At 39.4% G+C, this 23,433-nt stretch overlaps 1 protein-coding gene across 7 annotated transcripts in view; it reads left to right on the top strand.

Annotated features, from left to right (window-relative positions):
- The window catches only part of anks1ab (ankyrin repeat and sterile alpha motif domain containing 1Ab), a 54,251-nt gene extending 32,081 nt beyond the window's left edge, over positions 1-22,170 (top strand). For 3 of the 7 annotated variants that reach the window (XM_085274935.1, XM_085274932.1, XM_085274938.1), the window contains 12 exons: positions 2,099-2,197; positions 4,112-4,258; positions 8,737-8,844; positions 9,560-9,730; positions 11,553-11,690; positions 11,909-11,980; positions 12,656-12,739; positions 12,855-12,992; positions 13,949-14,125; positions 16,490-16,588; positions 17,411-17,508; positions 19,685-22,170. In XM_085274935.1, coding sequence (XP_085131061.1) covers positions 2,099-2,197; positions 4,112-4,258; positions 8,737-8,844; positions 9,560-9,730; positions 11,553-11,690; positions 11,909-11,980; positions 12,656-12,739; positions 12,855-12,992; positions 13,949-14,125; positions 16,490-16,588; positions 17,411-17,508; positions 19,685-19,718 — 1,365 coding nt within the window. In that variant the 3' untranslated portion in view covers positions 19,719-22,170. Of the gene's footprint in view, positions 1-2,098; positions 2,198-4,111; positions 4,259-8,736; positions 8,845-9,559; positions 9,731-11,552; positions 11,691-11,908; positions 11,981-12,655; positions 12,740-12,854; positions 12,993-13,948; positions 14,126-16,489; positions 16,589-17,410 lie in introns of all 7 variants that reach the window. The other 4 variants (XR_014892509.1, XR_014892508.1, XM_085274936.1 and 1 more) reach the window with 4 other exon arrangements.
- The last annotated feature ends 1,263 nt before the right edge of the window (positions 22,171-23,433 follow it).

Below are 23,433 nucleotides of genomic sequence, written 5' to 3'. Positions count from 1 at the left end.
ATAACTGTCATCCTCAATTGACTAAGCAATATCTCTGCCTGTATTTTGTTATTTTGCCCAAAATGTAACATTCATCATTTAGTAGATATAGTAGACTTAGAGAACAAAAAGCGAGCTTTACCGTCTGATTGGGATTGAATGAATCCATGTAGATCAAGATTTCCAGGATACAGTGTGATGTGGACTTGGTTCATTAGCCTTTCTGATGTTCATGTTCATGCCACAGTTAATGTGTCTGCTAGACTTGATGCATCAAGGAAATAAATCATTAGCTTCACAAGGCAAATTAGCCATGGATATTTACAAGGATGTGGAGGTTGCAAACAAGAAGAAAGGTCAGAGTAGGCAGGCACTGTGAATGTTTAATATTGACCTTTTAGATTGTGCTAGGCTTGCTTCAGATGTCATCAATCTAACTGAACTTAAATATCAGAACTCATTTGTGGGATTCATTGCAAATTTGAGTAAAGTGATCAGTAGAGGGCAGTACTGTGGCTCCTTTTTAATTCCCCGTCATGTTTGATTTCATTTATGTATTAACACTGTATTTAGGAACAATGCAATGGAGCCCAGAGGAACATGTAGTAATATTTAACCATTTCTGGAAATCAGCTGACATAAAAACAGGGTAAACCCAGAGCAGATTTTACTTTAAACACTATATCGTTTGTGAGCCCAGAGGGGATTGAAAGCTCTTCCCAGTTTAATTCTGCAGTGACAGGAGTCTCAGCACGCAAGCCTTTCTGTGCCCACAACCCACTGCTGTCACAGCTTAAGATACACTGTATAGTCCTGCTTGGAAAGTTTCCTTGTGTCCGCCCGTCAGCGCACAAGAGCAGCCACTCACATGAGTCGGCAAGGCTCTCTGCATGTGATGATTGCTCTGAGATGCAGCTTTTGAGGGATCATAAATTATGAACAGTTGTGTGCCCATTCTCATAATTTTTACACGATGATAATCATTTTTGCACTACCAAAAGTGGGGCACCCGTAGCTTTCACTCTCTTGGCCTTCATGGCCACACACACATGGCTTATAAGCTATGTAAGAACTGAACCATACATTCCTGTCACATGTTTCAAATGCGGCATGAAATAACAAGTTTGCAAAGTCTCCCGAGGCATCATCAAACTTCCAACCGTGTTAATAAAAGTGGAGGATCTATTTTTGGACCTCCCTTACATCAGGCCCGCTTCATTTTGACCTTTTATTCTTGCAATCAGTGAGTAATCTCCCAACTGCACCCTGATAGAGGCCTGTGAATACTGCTGCATTGTGCTCTGAAACCAATCCAGAGAGAGCAGATTGAGTAAAGACTACAGAACATTTTAACATTCTTGGCCAGAGAGAATCAATCTGCAGCAGTCCTCAGGGAAAAACGCTTAGCTCTTCATTTTCATGGTTCTCCTTGTATTTACATTCCTACCTATAAACCAGTAGAAGATGATGAAGCAAGTGGGGCTGTGATTTGAATAAGGGAAGAATTTTCTTTTTGAAGCTTTCAGGATGTGAGAAAAAAATCTATTGTTCATTGTTTCCACACCCTAAATTAACAAATAGTCTCAAATTGTTGTGGAATACTTCCTCTTGGACTGTTTGGTGTCCCTGGATGAAGCACAGCAGCACAGGGATCCTGGAGACGCAGCAGCAATTCTGAAGGCTTTGTTCCTGCTGAGTCGCACCAGATCAGATTGATTACTCTTGGCACGCACAATTTATTTGACTTCATTGTCCTCCCACTCTGCTGTTACTGCTTGTGTCAGAGATGTGCATATTCTGCGTGTTTGCGCATGCAGTGTGTGTTAAGAGCAAGTGTGTATTTTTTCAGTCACAGTTTTACCCTTGCAGTAAGGCTGTGGAGCAAGTCATGATACTTTTGAGTGGATTGTTTATTTCTGTGCAAATATGTACACGGTATTATAAATGATTTTTCTTGCATACTGTTGTTCTGTATATCCATTTTCATTCTGCGTACTGTCTATGTGCTTGTGTGTATGTGATTGTTTGCATGCACGTATGTCTGATGACTACGCCTTTGGGTGTGCCTGTGTGTGAATGTGTTTATTTGTGTGTCTCTCCTGTGTTTGTGCACATGCAGGGAAGTAACGTGATGGAGGACCAGGATCTCAGAGACATCGGGATCACTGATCCAGGACATCGAAAGAAAATCCTCCACGCGGCACGCAACTTGCCCAAGGTGCTTAATATCGTAGGTTATCTTCAGCACTAAGGAGACCAGCAACTGACAGGATCTCAAATAACAAAAAAACCCCAATAAGGACAAGTACTTCACTAACAATAGCAAATAAGCTAAAAATAGATAAATGGCACCCTGATATGTGTTATAGTGTTGAAGGAGTATTCATGCTGTCCATAGAGTGGGTTAAGCCTGAAGCAACAAAGCTGTCTAAGCAAACAAAATGACAGAGTGGGTTCATTTAAAACCTATTATCTTTCATTCAGGAATACACACTTTTCACTCTATGATAGCTGGGATGGGCTCCAGTTCAGTGACCCTCAACTGGACAACTGATTAAGAGGATAGTTGAATGAATGAATGGATGGATGAGTGGCTTTATTTGTGTTTGTTATACTCTGATATCTGTTTGATATCACTGCAAATGAAAAAACGAGTCATAAAACACTAGTTATTACTTTTTTTTTAGACAACTATCCATTTTTAAAAGACAATTTTCTCCTCATTTACAATAAAAAATAAATAAATATAAGGTATGCTTGAGGGAATTATGTTTTATACTATGCTAGTATTATTTTAACATTAATCCACAAATTAACCGGTGACTCTGTTAAAAACATTAAAATGATAGCATTATGCAGTTGGTCCAGCACCTTCGTGATGCAAGTCCTGTTTTAGTTCACAGATGCTTTCTGTGAGATTGAACTCTGGTTAATATGGAAATCATTACAGTTTAATGAACTCATTTGGCCTCTTTCACTACGATGTTTGTAGAAATGTTGTTAAACTGAACAAAAACCAACTGTGCATGCAAAATTACTGTTAAATTCATGTAACGGTTGCACTGGCCAATTTTGTTCTTACCATCGTGAGTACGATAGTGAATCATTCTGATCTTGCCTTCTACATTCTGCATACGGCGACACCTCCATTTCTCCAAGGTCCATTTCTTGCATATTTACTTTGAGGTGGACTATGAAGGAAGCTGATGAAGTTATTTTAAGAATGGAACAATATTATCCAAACTGCTTTATTAAAAGCAACTCTTTTCCATGTTCTTGGTTTGAACTTGGTTTGAGCAGATCTTGACTATGTCTACGTGCCACTGATTTACTGTACAAATCTCTGTCTGTGTGTTTGTTTTTTTGGCTGCTAACTCCTCCTACACAGTCAGGAGTTGAGCAACCAAACTTGGCACGCAGGTACATCATAGGCTCCTGAAGGTTATTATGTATATCAGGTTTCTGATGTCATCAGATTCCCTAGCAATTACTGTACTAAGCAACAGGCTAAAATGACTTGTTTTTAGTGTTTAACAATTATAACACCATCTAAAAGTATTGTATCTTTTTTTGTCATCATAGTAGCATCTCATTTATATCCACAAAAACTGAATTATACATGATCTATGGTATGTTGCCTAGCAACCACATAGCAGTTAGCTAAACTTACCTATTTACGTGCCTACAGCAAAGCATCATATCATTTTCATTTCATGGCCACCAGCATGAACAGGTCAAACAATGCTATAGCATGGGCATGTACTAGTTCCTTTAGACCACCACTTGAACAAGTGTACCTAAAGAAGTGGAAGCAGCTGTCACCTAAGATCATAAGCTTTGCAGTGTTGTACAAATTACATTTTTGTTCTGGAGATGAGAAAAGTTTAGATGGAATATGTAGGGATCAGCAAAGTCAGGAGTAACCTTCCCCGGGGATTATAAATGATGATTTCACAGCACTCCATCCGGCAATCGTTGATGTTCCAGTCAAGAGCTGAACTGACATTGCTGTTTTTTAAGCTACTTGCCTAGCATGGCCGCTGCAGCAGTCAGCTTTAGTTGGGTAGAAAACCCAAATTGTCCTTCCATAAAGTCACAGTTCTTGCTTACTTAGATGCATCTGTCTCCGTAGGTAAAAGCACTGGGATGTGATGGCAGCACATCTCTTGCCACTTGGTTGGATGGCCTTGGTCTGCATGAATATCTGCCCAACTTTCTTGCCAGCGGCTACCGCACACTGGAGTGTGTTAAGAACCTGTGGGAACTGGAGATCATCAATGTAAGAGGCCACTGATTACTCAAATTATAAATGCATGCACTGCGAGTAATTAAATGCATAAAGTAGCAAAAAAATTACTTTTACTTATTTTTTTCTACTAACATTTTGCAATGTTTTATGACATTTTTCCCTTTCTGAGTCCGAAAACATTTTTTTTTCGATAAAATAAATGTTACCTAAAAATATAATTAAGTAAGTATTAAGTATTTAACTGTGTCTACAATAGTCAGTGCTCACCCATTAATATTGTATGCGCTACTCTCCTTAGTACTTCTATATTTGTACCATTATGTTTACAGTTCAGTTGCTTGGGTCGTGTTTTATTTACCTTCATGTTTGAATAACAAAGCTGTCATGGCTGAGGTGGGTAGGTGAGCTAGTGACTAACACTGTGGCACCGCAAGGAGTGAGCATGCTCTGCTCATTGTTAAGGAAGAAAATCTTTAAAGTTAATATTTTTAAGCTGTCTTGCTGATGTTCATCAAGAGCATGCAATCATACAGGTCATTGTATTATATAAAGCTATTCTTTAACCAGGAAGTTAAATTCTTCAGATTCTGATTATATCTTTCATAAGAGTGTTGTGGGCTGACATAAGCAGGATTAACCTAGCGTGTTTTCTAATGTCAGGTAAAACCATAGATGCAAGAAAAAACACTCTGCACCAGGAAAACATGCACTCAGGGACACAGAAACTATATTTTATAGCTACAAAACTAATTTCAAAACGGTAGAGGAAATGTAGTTTGTTTTCGTTTGTCACTTGTCATTCTGGCAATTGTTTTTAACACAGCTAGCATGAAGTTTTTTTGAGACTGAGAGGTCTGTGTGAGTGTTTCTGGATTCATTCGGTACATTAGAGAGAGCAGTCTAAAGAAACTGAAAAAGGTAAGTTTGTATGATAATATATTATATTGCAATCATATTCTCAAATTATACATGCCCTGTCTGTAACATCTGAAAATAAAATATAATAAATAATAAAAACAAAGATCGACCAAATGGACCAATACGGCAATGCCACGATGATCCATTTGGCAAAGTAAATCCATTGGGTATCCTTGTTGGTCTTCAGACAACAATTCTGATGGCTAAAGAACCAAATGGGACAGGCAAAAAAAAAACAAAAAACAAAACAAAAAAAAAATTATACATGCCCGTCATAACTAAGACTAAATGAAAGAAAACTAAAATAAATTGAGACATTTTTTAATAATAAATAATCACATAATCACTCACCATACCTTTTATACAAGACAAGAGTAATGAATATTGATTGTATTTAAATGTGACATTCAAAAATGGATATAGAATACAATTTAATAATCCTTTAGTTGTCCCACAGGGGGAAATTTGGTTGGAACAGCAGCAAAAAAAAACACATATACAAACAGAACAGGACACAGGACATAGAACAGAAACACACAAACATTTTTATATATTTACATCATGGACAATAGCTACCAAAGCAGTAGTGTACAGTTATTAAAATTAAAGTACAGATATATAGCATGTACTTGGAAAATAATTCAGAAAACATTTGATTTAAGTTTGCCTTAGTTGATAATTAGTTGCTTTTGTATTAAGCTCTATGAACTTTTGAGGGTTTACAGTCCAGCACTGATTAACTCTGTGGATGGATGAAGTCGAGCCAGTTCTCATAGCCTTAATAACAAGGCCATCCTAATATGTGGCTCCCAACGAAGTTAAGCAGTACTTTAAAATGCTGAGCCGAAATATCAGAAATGCTTCGTGATGGAAGCATTTGCATAAAACTACAGCAGAGACAAAATCACCACACAGTAATTAGTGGATAATTAACAGATGTGTGTAAATTAAGAGACAAAGTTGTGACTGATGACATGGAGAAATGTAATTTGGTTTTATCCGTATGGAAATAGTGTAACATTTTATGATAATTTGTAATTAGAGAGGCGGTCTTATTAATTTTGCCTAGAAACATGGGTGCAACATGTGTAGGAGGATTGATTTCTCAGATTGTGTGTACATGGAGAACAGTGTTTTTCTGACAGGTTTGAAACATTAATACTAGAATATGGAAGTAGAAAAACACATGATCATTAGTTAGAGATTTTTCAAGACGGTGCTCTTTTTAAAAAATAATTTATAATGAAATATTGATAATATTGGCTACATGTAAATTATCCAAATGGATTAATCTGCCTGTGATGACGATTTGCAAATAGCCATGGCCTTGTCTGCTGGAGTCACAAATCAAAGCGCTTAAGCAGTATTGAGCTGCAACAACTTTATAGGCATCCTTTTGATGTTTTTCCATTTGCCACTTGATACCTGGTTTATTCACATTGTATTCACATTTCACTTTTTATAACTGATGCTAGAGATCTTGCAAAGTGGAAGTTTATTGTTGATCAATTGCTTTAATATGAAAGCTGTGCAATGTCTGCAGCATTATCTCCTTTTTGCACTTTATAAGAAGGAGAAGCTTGTGTAAATTCAGTGTGATGATATCATCTTGCTCATGTGAAGAGCAAGAAACTCATAAAAAGGTAATTTACCATGAGAGAGTGGTGATCTCTTGCCTATATCATAGTGGATATATATATATATATATATATAGTAAATGTCCAAACTAGAACATGTCTGAAGTGGGCTGTTTCCTTATGTATGCTGCATGTGAGAGATGACAACTGGAAAATATCCCAACTTGATTTTCCTAAAACTGTCCAAACTTCATATGTGAAAATAGGATAATCCAAACGTGTCATAGGGTTATGTTGCTGACATCGGAGCAGCAGAGACACAAGGGTTGTGAGAGTCAATACAAGCAAGTTTGTCAGACAGAATGTGATGAGACAGGAATGTGCGTTATATAAAGCAATACATAAATCCCATCTATATGCCAATACAATTTTTTGTGTTGTGCAGCTGTCTGAATGCAGCCATCTCATTTGACCAAATGGTTGTCAATCAATCAACCAACAGTATTGTGCATTTCCTTTGTTCACTGCAATAATGTGATCAATATTTCTTACTCTGAGAAAGGGTCTGACTGGATCACTGATGTATATGGAATCAAAATCTGTCTGTCAGTTTTTAATGTGGTGATAATGTTTCCGTGTTTTCTAATTTATAACAGATTGTGTTGAAAATATTATTTATTTTTCTTGTTGTGACTCATAAAAAAATACCAGCAATGAGATGATCCAATATGGCTCATACGCAAAGACAGCACCGCAACAAAGCTGATACTGAGTCATCATTTTTCTTTTTGTTTTGTTTTTTTTTACACTTCTCACTCAGTTTGTTTGTGTGCATAGTTATGAAAAACACAAAAAACTGTGGCGGTAAATTAGCAGAAACCAGCAACAGCTGCAGTCACAGCAGCAGCAGCAGCAGCAACAGTCGAGCAGCAGCCAAGCATACTGTCCATGCAGTGTGTGAGAGATGGTGTCCAGCAGACTGCGATGCAGAAGGATGGGGGTGTGAGTGCAGGGCACATTACTTTCAGTGTGCAGAGTAGCAGAACTGCCTCTCAGCATCTGAACTCACTTTGCCCATCACATCTCCGACATCCTCCTCAGCGTCTCACTGCAAACAGCATCGAGCACTGAGATGATCTATGAGCTGGTTCCCTGTATAATCCCAAGGTGTTCTTTACTACTATTTAAATTCCGTCTCATTTCACAGGCCTCGTGCACACTGGCCTCACTGGGATTCTGCACATAGTTTTGATGAAAACAGCACCAGAAATCCAGCACACAAACCAGTTGCCTCTTCTGCCTCCGACTCCCACTGAATAAATAATTGAAGCTTTAGACAAAGAATCATATGAGCCTGTTATGGAATATTTTGTACCCGTAACATAATTGCAAATGTAACATTAATCACTCAACATCCACCTTTACTGGATGAGCATGAATGTTAATAGCCGATTATGCAAATTGTCAGTTTTGGGGTGATGGGTTTTGACTATATAAAATTAGCTTATTGTTCCTTTTGTGATGATTTGAGTCTCACTAGCTGCAGCGGCCTTTGTAAAAAAAAAAAAAGTTTAGCGAGACAGATGCTGTGGATAGACGAGCAGTGTTTTTATACTGTGAATGGCAAACACAGTGTGTATTTACATAGTGACACTGTTATGCTTTATCCTTTTCATATGTCACATGTTATCCTACATAAATCAGTAAAGTCTTGTGTGTTTTTTGAGCACTATGTCCAAAAATGGGTCGTAAATTATAGAGCGTCCCGAGAAGGAGACAGTGCGGTACTTCAAGCTTACGGCAAAACAGATTGAGGTTGAATTATTGAATAGAGTCATTTCTGTTTGCCTGTGGATGCCTGCCAGTGAGGGGTGCTTGCCACCAACTCTGTGTCAGTTTATTTTGAATATAAAGTATCTATATTATTTTAGTCTAGATAAACTCCTGTATGTAAGATATGGATCTAAGAGTACAGGAAAGTCTCATGCTATGCCCTGATGTTGTCCTCTCTAGGTTATTAAGGTTGGTCCTCTGGGTCACAGGAAGAGGATCATTGCCTCTCTAGCAGAGAGACCCTACGAAGAGGCTCCATCTAAGTCCCGTCGTCTGTCCCCAATTATGGTAATGCATTTCATATTTTCTCACATTTTCTCTAGAATTCACAAAAATACGGTCAGCTCTAAAAGATGGAAGATGTTTTTATTTAAAGCACCAGCCAGACTGCAGCAGTGTTAGTGCTGCTATTTAACCACTGTCGACACTTATTCGATTAATAGATCAGATATGCTTAATGTGCTTAGTAAGAAGGATAGCTCTGCTCATACCCTCGGTATAACACACATATTGTGTCACTCTTGTCTGTTATGAGATTTTTTTTTTTCCCTCAGCATGTTTAGCCTCGTTCCTGTGTACTGTTATATTTTAGTTTATTTTTTTCTTACTCTACAACAATCCAGACAGAGCTGAAGTGTAAAGCAGCATGGCACGGTTGAGCTGTTTTTCTATACCGACATCATTTTGTGAGAAAATGGATCCTTTTTCTTTCTGCAGCGGAAATCTAATTTTGGAATGAGATTCTTCAATATCATTATGTTCACAACAGTTAAATACTGGGGCTGATTTCCCAGGCAGATTAAACTGGGCTAAAAAGAATTGAGAATCTCCATGGAAGAGGCTCTTTTTGTCGAGGATTAGGCTTGGATGTAGATCAGGAAAACCAGCCTGTGTAGACAGTGCTTTCAAATCATTAATCTGTGTGTGTGTGTGTGTGTGTGTGTGTGTGTGTGTGTGTGTGTGTGTGTGTGTGTGTGTGTGTGTGTGTCGATGCGTATGGCAGTTCCATGACCTCCTATCCCAGACCACATCTCCCCTGAGTCAGCTGGACCCCTACACCAGTCGCTCCATGGACATGCTCCTTCCCCTGACCGAGTCAGATCGGAGGCGAAGAGGAGTTGACCAAGACTGTAGTGTATCTCTGCGTTCTTATAGCGAGAGGCCACGTTCTGTAGTGAGTGCCACCTTCTTTTACCTAAATGCTTTTCTCCAACAATGTCTGTAGCTTTCAGCAGATGCAGGAGCACAATCAGGCACAAAGAAATGACAAAGATGCAAAGAAAACAGCCTGTTCTCTGTTTCCGCACACAGAAAACCATTGACAATAAGTCAGTCAGATTAATTGCAAGCCTTTTCTACAAACCCTTGTTTGACCTTCAATCTAACATACATAATATTTACAGTATATTTAGTCTTTCTAGCCATAGGTTTGACATCATTTGTCTTATCCAGTGTCTAACATTTGGGTTTTTCTTGGTACTGAGGCTCATATTGTTTCCTGCTTGTTATCAAGTAGAAATAACTTTGGGGGTATTGGTATTTCGTTTTAAATAATCACATCACTCTGACCTCTTCTTTCTTTTTTAAATAAATAAAAGAAACAAATAAATAAATGCTGCCGAAAGTTAAATGTGTTGTGCTGGTCCGGATGTAAAACGAAGTTTTGCATTGAAGGGTGGATGTGCAGAGTGATTGATTAAAGCAAAATGTAACTAGAACCAGTGAAAAAAGCAGAGGTGCATTCAAGGTTGTTGGGTTTTTACATTGTATTTTTGCTGCGTAGCCAGGTCTAAGCAGAGATGTTCAGACATCCTTCCACTCAGCCACCTCCTACAGCTCTTGCTTAGTCCTTAATCTTGGAGATATATAAACTCTCCAGTATGTCCTGGGTCTGCCTGAGGCTCTCCTCTTGATTAGACATACCTGATAAACCTCAACTAGGAGATGTCCTGGAGATATCCTGATCAGCTCATACCACCTTGTGGCTCTAATCTTAAGGATGTGCTCAGATGTACGTAGAAAATACAGTCGATGGAAAGTTTTGGAAACCCACATTTTGGAGCTGACATTTTGAATCAATATAGTTGGAAAACTCAATGTCATATTTAATCATCTGTCTGATATTTTCTCCCTGTCCAAATAAACATTTGAAGCACTGCTGATTCTTAATGAACAAAAACTTGAGTTTATTTCTTATATATAAATATGTGTAATTTTAGCTAATTAAGCTAATCTTAACTTCCATTAAGTCCCCAAACTGATAAATAGAATATAGAAAATATGTGTAAAATATAAAAAAAATAAATTGATGATCATTGTGATGAAGTAGTCTAAGGAAGAAAAAACAAAAAAGACATGAAGTGCCATTGAGCATTTTTTTTTTTTTGTAGACTATTGTTTCTTCTTTAAGAGAAGAAACCAAGAATAACATAGTGATCAAATCTTAGCATTTGTTAAAGGTCAAACTACAACACAAACAGTGAAGCTGGCATAGCTGCTTTCTGACTCACTGAGGCCAATCTGGAAGCACACGGGAGCATCCACAAATAAGGAAAGGGAATATGGTACCACTGCTGTATAAAAATCAATACTTACAATTTCCATAAAATCTTAGTGTGTAATGATCATCATAAGTATATTTTACTCTGACAGTGATTCATGAAAGCACTGAGCACAGCCTACACTGACCTTAAGGCCCAGCATGCATAATATTTATTCGTTTCCTAGCATAAAAGACTTGCATTAAACTGCTGACCAGACATCTGCCTTCACACTAATGTTCAGCGGTCAGAAACCCTTTACCTTGCCAACTTGATGGATGCACAAATTAGTATTTGAAATGAGTGTGGTTACAAAGATCCTGCAAAACATTGAAAAAATAGCATTTTATCCCCTTTAATATCTACAAAAATTGAACACAAGGCAGAGAATATTTTGTTCTTGGATCAGTCTGTTCTCTTCATTGCATTTAGCAGCCTGTTCATTTGCATCTGCAGGACAGACACAGCGACCGGCATAAAGAGTCTCGTCTAAACCTCCGGCCGCCGAGCCACTCTGCTACCTATGCCACGGTCTCCGCCTGGCATCACCAGCCTGAGAAACTCATTCTGGACTCCTGCGGGTACGAGGCAACAGTAAGTCACTTTTACTGTCTTCAGCATAGATGCCAGAATATGCTGTAAATATGTTATAGATGGACTATTAAACACTATTAAACAAGAAATAGTGTAGAACACTTTTATTCAAATACATCCTGTGCTTGCGATGGCCCGTCTGTGTCTGTAGTTGACTTCGTTTGCCAGCACCAACTTTTAAATCATTTTTTAAATTGTGTTTTGACTCTTTCCTCTAGTATCTAGGATCATTGATAATCAGGGATCTACGAGGGATTGAGTCCACACAAGATGCCTGTGCAAAAATTAGGGTAAGTATTTGCCAATGTCCTTCTAAGAGCAAATGTAAAAGCCATCGTGGTAACACCCAACGCTGACGCGTGGTTGGGGAGAGAGCTATAACTTTATGTATAGAATAACCAGTTAAACATACTTTTTTTTTTTAAATTTGAAAAAATTGGTGGTATTTTCCCAAAATAAGGTTTAAAAAGCCTTTTTTTTTCTTACAGGTTCTTGCCGGTTGATTTTTTTTTTTACTACTTTAATTTACATTGTGGGCAAACACCATGCTAGTTCATGCCATCAATCCAATAATAAATAAATTTTTAAGTCCACTAAAATACAATAAAGTAACAACTAGATGTATCTGGCAGCAAACAGCTGAAACTAAACCTTTAACTTGCTTTCATGTGAGCAGCAATACTGTTGGTTCATGATCTGTGTTCAGGTTATTATAAAGGAGATGATCAGGCATATTGGTTCAAAAGAGCCGATGTTCGGGGGTTGGGAGGCAGTCGTCTGCTGCGACTGGTGAAAACATGAGGGGAAAGAAGAGAGAAAAAAGAAGTATGAAACAGGACAAAGCCTAAATTGTAATAACAATAACTGAAAAGTGTTTTTATCCGTCATAACAATTAATAAACTCCCCAAAACAGGCAGTGATTTTTTTTCTTTATTCTCACTTATTCTTTTTGTATCTATTCCAGAAATCCAAGGACTCCAAAAAGGGTCCAGTTGTCATACTGTCCATTACCTATAGAGGTGTTAAGTTCATCGATGCAGCCACAAAGGTAATGGGAATTATTGATTATTGACCTGTCCAATGCAAACACTGCTGTCGACTTTCTCACTGTCCATTAGTGGTTGATTCCCATTTAGCGCTCACTTCATTCCTGTCTTCATTAGACTATAGTAGCAGAACATGAGATCAGGAACATCTCATGTGCCGCGCAAGACCCAGATGACCTCTGCACATTTGCATACATTACCAAGGATCTGAAGAGCGGCCACCACTTCTGTCATGTCTTCAGCACTGTGGAAGTGGTGAGTAACATCAGCCCTGTGATTGATTTAATAGAATTAGAACTATAAGCATAATACACTGTAATTATGCTAATATATTAAAATAATCCACTACAGACAGCCCCATATTTTCATATATTGTGGAACATTTTGCAAATTTTGGGGTAAATAAAGAAAGAAAACCAAAATGTCCCATTGTAGGACGTCATATATCCTGCAGTTAAACCTGCCTTGAGCATCCTATGGATTATTTTCTTGATTGGCTCATCAAATAGCTTGATTAAAGACCCACTCCTGCTATGCATGGCATTTCCATGCACAAGCACAAATTATGTTGTCATTTGAGTCGAAAGGTCTGTTAAAAGGTCAGCAGTGAGGTTTCATTTTTGGCAGCTCGACCACTGTGGGGGCACTTTAACTGCAGGGAAAAAATTTTTGTTTGTGGGTTTGTTTTTTTTTTTTTAATGAACTGCATTGAAAAAGATCTTTACAGGACCAAAAAAAACACTGCTGAGCCTCGATTATTTATACTTCACACAGTTCCTCCATGCACAGAATGTCAGATTAAAAACTGCTTTAGCTTTTCTCTGTAAATGCATCATATTTAAACAAGAGCCTGTGGATAATTATACAAAGTAATTATCCTAAAAATGTGAAGAGCAGCGCTTTTGTGTGCTGCGAATTTGCTGAAAACAAGTGTTGCTAACCAAATTGAATAGTGGTTAACTCAAAACAAATACTGTAACACGTTCAGAAGACTTTTTTAGTCCAAGCTTTGTAGCGTAACTAATACAAGGTGCTTAGTTGTGTTTTTTTATGGAAATTAAATGTTTACTGAGCACACAAGCAAAGTGCATAAAGATTTTGTCTTTGTTGTGTGCGGTCATTTAAAGTCAGCTGTTAAAAAGTTGTTTTTGCCTGCTTTGCTTTTCGTCACATATTTCAGTACAATGAATCTTTATTTTCCACTCACACAGACACAGACCTACGAGATCATCCTAACGCTGGGACAGGCATTTGAGGTGGCTTATCAGATGGCGATTCAGTCCAGGGCGAGACACTACATGCCTCCTTCATCTCTGGGCTCTGAGGTCATAGACACCAAAACCAGCCGTCCTGTATCTCAGTCCTGGAGCAGCATGCGAAGATCAGCAGTGAGTACCAGCCTATAAAACCTTAAGAAAATCGTGGCGAATGTGTGCATCTCTGAGTGCATTTGAGTGGTGAGGTTGCTCTACACGTTAAAAGGAAAGCGGGTGTGAAGGAACATATTGTGCAGTCATACTTCAAAATAGGTAGACAGACCCTGTGACCCACTTTTTCTCCACTGCTGAACCCCTAATGGGCCACCTACAAAGGAGGATTTGCTGTGCGTGTGGTAGAAAGTGATGAGTCATTACTTTGCTCTGTGAGTCACTCCAATCAGAGGAGACTTTCTTTTTGTGCATATGTGAAGCGTGATGAATGATTCCTTTTATTTGTTGCTAACAGTGGGGTGGGAGGAGGTGTGTGATTTCCTCTGGGATTTTTCTAAGCTTGTGCACAGCCTCGTTGGTCAGAACCACCCGCTGCTTCCTCACTTCTGATTGAGTGTGCTGCATAAATGTTCAGGTATACCCTGAGCATTGATGTATTGACCTTTCAGGCTGCATATAATAAGCACTCAGTGATCACTGTCACCTGAGAGCGCTGCACAGCCACCACTAGGAGCATGCACGCACACACACTGCTGGACCACTTGCTTATTCAGAGACACAAATCACATTGTTTTACTACCTGCCTGCAAGGATAATATATGGAGTGATCACAGAGCTGCATAATGAGCCTGCTGGTTGTTTAAGTTTTAGATGAGAAGAGTGGGGGGGGGGGGGGGGGGCTGTTTTCTGTCAGCTGCGATTTGTTTTAATACACTTCGCTGCTACCAAGTGAAGTGAAACAAAAACTGTGACAATCATGAAGGTTTCTTATGTATTTTACCTAAGAAGAGATTATTGACTGTTTGCTAAGCCCTGTCCTCTGTAGTTTGCATAAAGACAATATTTCCTAAAACAAAAAATATTTATCAACTGTTACTGTCAGGTTTTTCCCCCCTCTGGTTTTAAAACAAAAATATTGTAAAGGAATCTTAAGTATGCATCTCAAAATGAAAAAAAAAAAAAGTCCAGTGTATGCCCATTGGCCAGATTCGTTAATGGCTGTTTCCCTTAAAGAAATCCAGTTGCGATTGGTCGGTGTATTTCTTACGCCAGGAAAAGCCCCACCCTACTATTATCATTAAAATACATAGTTATCAGAAATAATGCAGTGACTAAAACATATGTCATTAGATGACATGTATACATTACTGTTATTGGGTTAAATAGTACTCAATGACATGACATATTAGGAAACCAAAATATTTGAGTGTTTGCCCATTTAGTGTCAGAGCTTTGAAATAAAGCAGAAAATGGTAAACATAAGTGAAAACAACTGTTAAACCAGTGTGCTAAGACAGATTCAAAAGCTGCACACCTCTGGCTCAATTTCACAAACTTCGCCAGCTCATCATCTATGCACAAATATTTTTTGTTGTGTCTAAAGCTAGCTAACCCTAGTATTTTATCTGTGCTGTGGATAGAATATTTCTAAAAATGCTTTACAAAGCTTCCACTGTTAATTAGCGTGATGATCAAATGTTGCTTACTTGAGTAACTTTAGCTGGAGTGTAAATGTGCCCATATTCAATAAAGAAAAGGGCCTAGCCAGTAATGTTAACCTTTGACAGACCCCAGGATGCACTCAGTAAAGGAACAGTGCAAAGTGGATTTCTTAATAATGATGTATGTTCTTGAGTTTCTTGGCTTTGGGAATAAGTTTGTAATCTTTGGTGTGTTTGTTTGCTTTTTAAATTGGAATATAGGAACAACACTGATGCAACCTTCATAGCTGTTTCCAGTATATAATCGCTTCACCGGGATCACTGACAAATATTGATATGTGAATTTGAACAATTTATAGAAATACTGTTACCCTGGACAGTTAATTTCTCAAATCAGATGCATGCACAGTTATTGTAGGTTTGTAGGTACTAAACTAGTCTTCTGGGCATGCTGCTGATTTCTTTAAACAGTAAAAACACTCGTAAATGAATTCCTCACACTTTGCTCCATCTTTACTATAGCCACATGCACGCCACTTGAGCAAGTGGAGAAATCCAACGCTTCACAGACCTGCCATATGGAGGGCCAAAAATGACACAAGTATAAATAAATACTGCCATGCCTAGCTGGAGCTACTAAGCTATAATTGGACCGTCAGTATTCATGGACAGGGTTAAGTAAACAGTCAATGACAAGAAAACTCAAAGATGCTGAGAAATTTGCCCTCTTGAGCTTTAAGGACAGATAATGAACTGCTCGTTCTGCTGCTTCTGGATTTCTACACTGTCTGTTTAGTGCATATAAATTCTCTGTCCCTCTGCGCTCTTCTTTTTTTTAACATGTCTTTATTCTTGTCTTCTTGGTCCTCCTGCTTCCCAGGGTGCCCCTCTGCTCGAATGCCGCTGCTGTCACTGTCACACGTGTACTACCCACCGTCCTTCCTTCCTCCCGTTGCACTCTGTTAGCCCTGGAGTCCAGGTCCTTCTCTTTCCTTTCCTCTATTCAATCCTTAATCATGCATCTTCTTACACACAATTCCCTCTCCTCTTTATTTTTCTTGCATCTGAGTGCTTCGGTGCACCTCGCCTCCACGTTGTGTGGTTATTAGTATTTCAACCATGAACCTCATCCTTTTATTTTCCCATCTCTCATCTTCATCTTACATTTTAGTGTTAAAATGCAATTAGCTCTGTGGTTGGAGCGACTCATTGATGTGATTTACCGTCTTTATATGAAGACTGTTGGCTAAATTATGCCAGTGTGGGTTTAGCCCATTGCGTCAATAACATGATGGCTGAAGTTGTTTCTGCTCGATGGTTTTAAACTGTTTTTAAGATATTTTCAACTGAAGGTGTCTTTCATAAGCAGGAAATTTCAGATTGCCAAACGCCTACGTTGAGATTTTTTTCAAGCTAATTAAAAGTCAAATGTATTTCTAAGTAAATTACTCAGCGTAATGCATGTAGAATTATGTGTCTTTGCCGTTTGTGCTATGACAGTAGCCAATGGTGTAGAGCATGGTGTTTTTGAACTACTAATCAGCGTATGTTTTAACTCCCAGAGGGTCGTATTGTTGGTTTTACTGCCGCTGCTTATACAGGCTGAGGGTCTTTTCTGTCAGACATCATCCATGTTGTGGATTGAGCCCTGAGTGTCTGTGATTATAACATGATCACTGGACTGTACCTCTAATCCACATGCACGTGTGTGAGCTGAGGACTTGTCAGTGTGGCGCAATGGCCTCCACTGCCACACGTCTCACGCCCTCCTCTCGTCCCTCCTCCCTCCCTCCCCCGGCAGATCGACCCCCTGGAGATGGACCCAGACATGCAGTCCCTGGGCAGCACCACCTGGCTCTTGGACCAGCGGGACGCCAACAGGCGCCCTGTCAGCACCAAGTACGAGACCACCATATTCTGAGGCCGGACTCCCACAGCCGCCCCTCTGCACCCCCCTGTATTTTCCTCTGCCCCTGCATCCAGTTCTCTATTTATCTCTCACACTCACACATATATACATGTGAGCCCCGTGCCTTCTCACTGTGATGGTATAGCATCCCTCAGGGCTGCCTACTCCTGCACCCTCCTTTGCCCTGCCCAGCGACCCAAACCAACCTCCTACCTGCCATGACAAACACTCCTGCGGCTCCCCCATGCCTCCCCAACACCCCCTGGCAGCCTCCGTCGCCTGTTGCTGCTACAGCCAATGGCGGAGCTCTGGAACGGATGATCCTGGACTGATCTCATTTTACAGTGGCCCCGCTCTCTCAACCAAACTGCCTCTTCCTCCTCATCCTCCTCTTCCTGACAACTTGCATCTGCCTCCAAATCCCCGATAGCTCCCAGAGGTTGCATCTTTATTATTCTTCCTCTTTCAAGCCATTTTTTTTTTTTTAAAAAGTGATTCTCCACAGACAAAACAGGCATGCTCATTTTTTCTCTTGCTCTGTCTAGACTTCACACTGGCTAAAGGCAAGTTGAAGTATTTCCAGAAGTGTTGAGTTTATATTATTTTAAAAATGGTTTTCTGTTAGATGTTTTGGGAAATATGTCTAGCAGAGAATTACGTGAGGATATTGACAGTCTCACAGGTGTATAGTTAATATAAAGCTGAAACAGAAATCACACAGGCTACATATCTCAATAAGCACATTCACCAAAGCATTCTCCCACTGATTATTGACAAATTTCAGCTATTTAACAAATAGCTAAAGAAACGGTCTAATATTATTAGATAGGTTAGATTATAAGTATACTGCACGTTTTAGTTTTCACACCAGCCTAGACACAGGCGACCCCTCCTCTCCCACCCTGGCAACCTCCAGTTACTAGGGGAAAAAAAGTGTAATGGTTGCTGAGGTTATTGGTTGTGAAATTGGTTGCTAAAGCCCATCGTGCAACTTTCCTTGCGATTGTTTTGGTTTCCAGCAGATTGCCACTGGTGCCCGTTGTTCACATGGAAGATGCCAACTCATCTGCAAACACTTGCTAATTATGCACAGAGTGACCATTCATTTTCAAAGTAAAAGGTGCTGTTGAAATGTGTTGCTTGGATGAAAAGAGCAATTTTTACTTTTGAAGGTGAACAGTCTCCAGTTTTAGTCTGCAGTGCACTTCCTAAGGTTTCACTACCACTCGGGAAGTAGCTGTGGCAAGTGTTTATAGACAAGTCACCCTCCTTGATGTAAAGTACAGGTGAACTTGCAGTCTTAACAACCAGTGCAATCACAAGCAAGTTTTTGATGCAGCTCCATTTTAGCAACCAAGTTCACCCAGCAGCAGCCAGAAATCTCCGCAACTAGTCGGGGATTAAATATTTTCCACTAACGACCCGTGGTTGCCAGGGGGACCAGTCTCTAGGCCTGTGTGACTGAGGCCTAACTGAGATGTGGGGTTTTTTTCCAACCTAGCTTTTGTTTTTCCATTCAGTTTAAGTTAACTATAACAACCTCAGTCCACATCCCAAATTTCAAAGTTCCTCCCATCAGGGTCCACAGATTAGGAACCGCTGGGTTAAACAAGCCACATCGTTAGGGAGCTTTAGTGGTGCTGATTGTGTTTCATTTTCTAAAGGCAGGTTAGCTAGTTATAAGATTGTATGCCAAACAGATTAAAGCATTTCTACTTAGTTTATCCCAAAAGTTGGTAAATGTCTGTGTTATAGCAACCAAAACAAAAAACACAACCAAAAAAAGAATGGCTTAAATAAATTCATACAATAAAAATAAAATAACAGCAAAAACTACTGAAAAGAAAGTTACATTTTCAGTTCAGTATCGGTTCTTGTGGCAGCTGAGCTTAATTAAGCAGGTGCTCTGCTACCTGTAAATCCAGTCAGCTCCATATTAAATGTACAGTTGTGTCCCCTTGCATAATTCCCAGCAAGCATATTCTCCAAAATGTTAACTTTTTCTTTATTGTGTCTTTTTGGTATCACACAGATAGATTTCGAGTCTGTAGCTTATATTTAGTTTTTTTTTAAATTATTATTATTAACATATCTTTTTCATTTACACAATTGTTTGGTTGTTTTGCCTCTCGACAGTTATAATTTTTTTTCTTTCTCCATCTGTAGCCTGTCCTGTCTTACCAGGCATCTACCACTGTGAAGCACTATGAGGAGGCTGCTTTGATAGCATGGGATGCAAGATGGACAATTAATCAATGAAAGACAAAACAGCAACATGCAGCAAACAACTTGTGTTTTCTTTTTGTTGTTGTTGGGGTTTTTTCTACGCATTTGTACAATACTCATAGAAAGACCACAAGGAATCGGTCACGAATCTAATCACTGATGTCTGGACTCAAAACGGACCAAAAACTGAGACCTCGTAAACTCACACAAATACACACATACACACCCAGAAGGACAATATCAAGGACAACAGCCTTACTTCATTACGGTTATCTATAATCAACTAAAATCCCCTAACCTGCCCGAACACCACCACCCAACAACTGCACGCCTCCACCCTGCTTCTAAAAGACTTTAAAGGCAAAAAAGAAAAGAAAAAAAGGCAACACTTCTTATTTCCTGCTGTATTTAAACTGACTGTGACTAGCTGGGATGACGTTGATGCAGAGATGGTACAGTTTTTGTCAGGATGAGTCTTTGCTCTGGCCTTGTACTGCCCAGTGCCTCTCAGCAGTCGTGGTAGCACTGAGAGCCTGAAAATCACAGCTTCTTCTTATTGTCAGTTTAAACAAAGAAAAAAAATGAAAAGGAACACTGTGTTTAAAAACATGGCACTATCCCTTTTAAGACCTTGTTTTCTTTTTTTCTTATGGTGCAAATTTGACATTCGTGGATTTTTGTGATACTTTTTGATAGACGGGGCATAACTGAAATGTGGGTTGGGGGGAATGATTACGAAGGGATTGTAAAGAATCCCAACATTACTACCAGAGGCAAAAAAAAAAAACCATAAACAAAACGTAAACAAAGTTTAAAAAAGAATATTGGGTGTATTAATGAGCCTCTAGCACAATCTGATGCACATATCCCGTCATAGCATCTTATTATCATGATTACTTGAGTAGGTATCCATGCTGTTTCACTCCAGTTTAGAATTAGGTACAGTACATGCAAAGTGTGTTACTTTGAGGGGGTGAAAAGATTTTATTCCACTACATTAAAAGAGCCAAATCTAAATGTTGCTCTGGTGTCGTGTTAATGCGAGTGGATTTGTAATGCTGAGAGCGTGGTACCATTTTTTTTTTTTTCTTAAAAGATTTTCCTCCTGCACTGTGACTGAAAAAAAAAGGTCGTCGTGAAGTCGACACATATCTGTGGGTTCTCCCCTGTGTGCACTACCTGCTGTGCGTGCTGTATGCCTTGTTTCTGTCTGTCCTCATGGGAGTTTGGACTCTTACATCACTGGCCACTGTCCTTGTTTTTTGTGTGCTGCGGGAGAAGTGAAGGATTGAGCTCGTGGAGGCTGACTGATTTTATTTTTTTTATTACGGTGTAACCGGCCTGCGTGCGGTACCGTGGCTGTGTCATTGCCACTCTGTTTCTGACTGTTAACTGTTAGCTTCCACTGACGATTGCATGTTGGCAGTGTGTTTGTGTTTTCGTACCCTTTGATGCACTTGGCCTGAGCAGTCTCTCTGTATGTACCGTAGCAGTGTCTCGTCTCCTCTCACTCACCTGCCATTCGCTTTTTACGTTCCCTCTCCCCGTCACACGCCAACTCAGCGCTTCACCCTCATTTCGTTTTGCCATCGTCGTCCAACATTTTGTCACGTATGTTCTCCCATTCTGTGTGTCACCGAAACAACCTGCTCTATTATGGATGCACAATATAAAAGCATTACACTTAAATGAGCAGCAAGCTATTTAAAGCAAGTTTTGGTGGCATGATATCGCTGTGCATGTAACCGCTCTTTTTAACATTGGTGTTTTCCTTGTGTAGCTCGCCCCAGCGTTCAAGTTTCCGGATACCAAGCTGTGAGTTGAAGGGGAGCAGCCGATGCGAGTGTGTTTGTGTGTGTTGAGTTATAGCGGGCAGAGCAGTGTGAAAGAGCTAGAGAGAAACTGAGAGGTAAGCCTAATGCAATGTGCAGGGCCAAACCAGCGCTTACTCTGACATTTAGATCTCACTCTGTATATCCCCTGCTCCTCCACTGCCCCTGAGATGAATCCCAACACAGACTAAAAGGTAAACCGGTAGTCCCACATCACTGGCTAAACAGGACCTGTGTATCACTCCTGTCTTGAGAAAGGTCACTCAGAAAGGTCAAGTCTATTTCCTGGCCTCCGTGTGACTTTCTGATCTTGTTATGTAGGTACTGTAATGTTTAGAGCACTGTAGACCATTAATGATATAGACCATTAATGAGCATTTCTATTGATTCAGGTCTATTGAAAATGTGGGAATTATTATTAAAGGGTAACAAAATGTAGAGGAAAAGAAAAAAAACTGTACCAGCATACAATGCTTTGCCCATGTTTCTGGACAGAGTATGGTTTGTCAATGAAAATGTGATACTGTTTCAAATTTCAAAGCAATATTATATTAATGACATTAAATAATACAAAGACTAAAGAATCCCTCTCACGTCTGTTGTCAGCATTGATTTCTTTTATATGGCTGAGTAGTTAAAAGCAGAAACATTACACCAGCTGTTTAAAATTTAAAGTGACAAATACAACAAACATGGTAATTAATGTACAATTATACTTTCACTCTTTCTCCTGCCAAAGAGATTAGTGGGTGGTGCAACTTTTTATTCTAAACAAACGATTAGCCCCCAGTCTCTGTTTCTCTCATGTCTCCAACTGCATTCAAGTCAGAGCCAAGCATCCAGGTGCCTGGTGAAAACACACACACACACACATCAGTATTCAACACAGTAAACGTAGCATTTGCACAACATGAAGAAACATTTTTCTGTCAGGTATATGTTTATCAGTTCTGTTGGGACGTATAGCAAAGTCAAAGTTAAATGAAAATTGCCTGTCCTTTTTTTGCATGTTTTTGCTAACCGTATGAATACAATTCTTCAAAACTGGCATTGTTTTAGAAATGTTTTATTTTAGCTACATTCCAGCTATGGGTATACATTTAATTTAAATAGAAAATGAAAAGCTGACTCTTTAAAATGCATGTTGGGTCATTCTGCATAGCTCTCGAACCTAACAGCTCAGTCACACTACAGTAAAAGCGGGGAAAAAAATTGCCCATTGCTTTGTGTTTGAATCCATTCGTTTATTCAGTTTTTGCAACTGGAGACCGATTGACTATAGTTGTGGCGACCAAGTGGTCAACCAGAGGTTGAGCGTGTAGCACCCTAAACCTCTGGACAAGCACACTGGACTGCAAGACGACTGCATTGGTCACCGATAATCCCCAGAAAGTCAAATAATTGCCATTTAATTTATAAACGCAGACAGACTGGCAAACAATCTGAGTTAGTCTACTCTGATGAGTACAACCTGCCTGCTGTCCTGCAGCAACTATGTAAGTATTTGAGGAGGAATTTCAAATCTATGAGGGGCTTGCTGGGCCCCACTGAATATAAGTTAATGTTGGTTTCTGTTTAATGAGAATTCCTGAAGCATTTGAGATTTTCACTCATTTATCACATTTAATTGCTGTATTTTCACAAACGCAATGTTACTGCGAACTTAACTCCAGTCAGCCACAAACTGATAGCAGACTGGCTGTGCTGCAGTCAGATTCCAACGTGATGCAATAATTTTGGTCGTGTCATGGTCTCCTACCACTGCTTTACCTAGTGTGACTGTAGCATGAAGTATTAGAAAGCAACAAAGCAACACTGGAAAAAGTTAATATAAACTTTATCTTTACTGAAATTGAT

Source organism: Mchenga conophoros, linkage group LG5 (assembly GCF_057382185.1).
Source record: "Mchenga conophoros isolate Kocher_MC1m ecotype Shallow Benthic linkage group LG5, M_conophoros_male_GT1.1, whole genome shotgun sequence".
NCBI classification, from domain to species: Eukaryota; Metazoa; Chordata; class Actinopteri; order Cichliformes; family Cichlidae; genus Mchenga; species Mchenga conophoros.
This window is presented reverse-complemented; position numbering and strand designations above follow the sequence as displayed.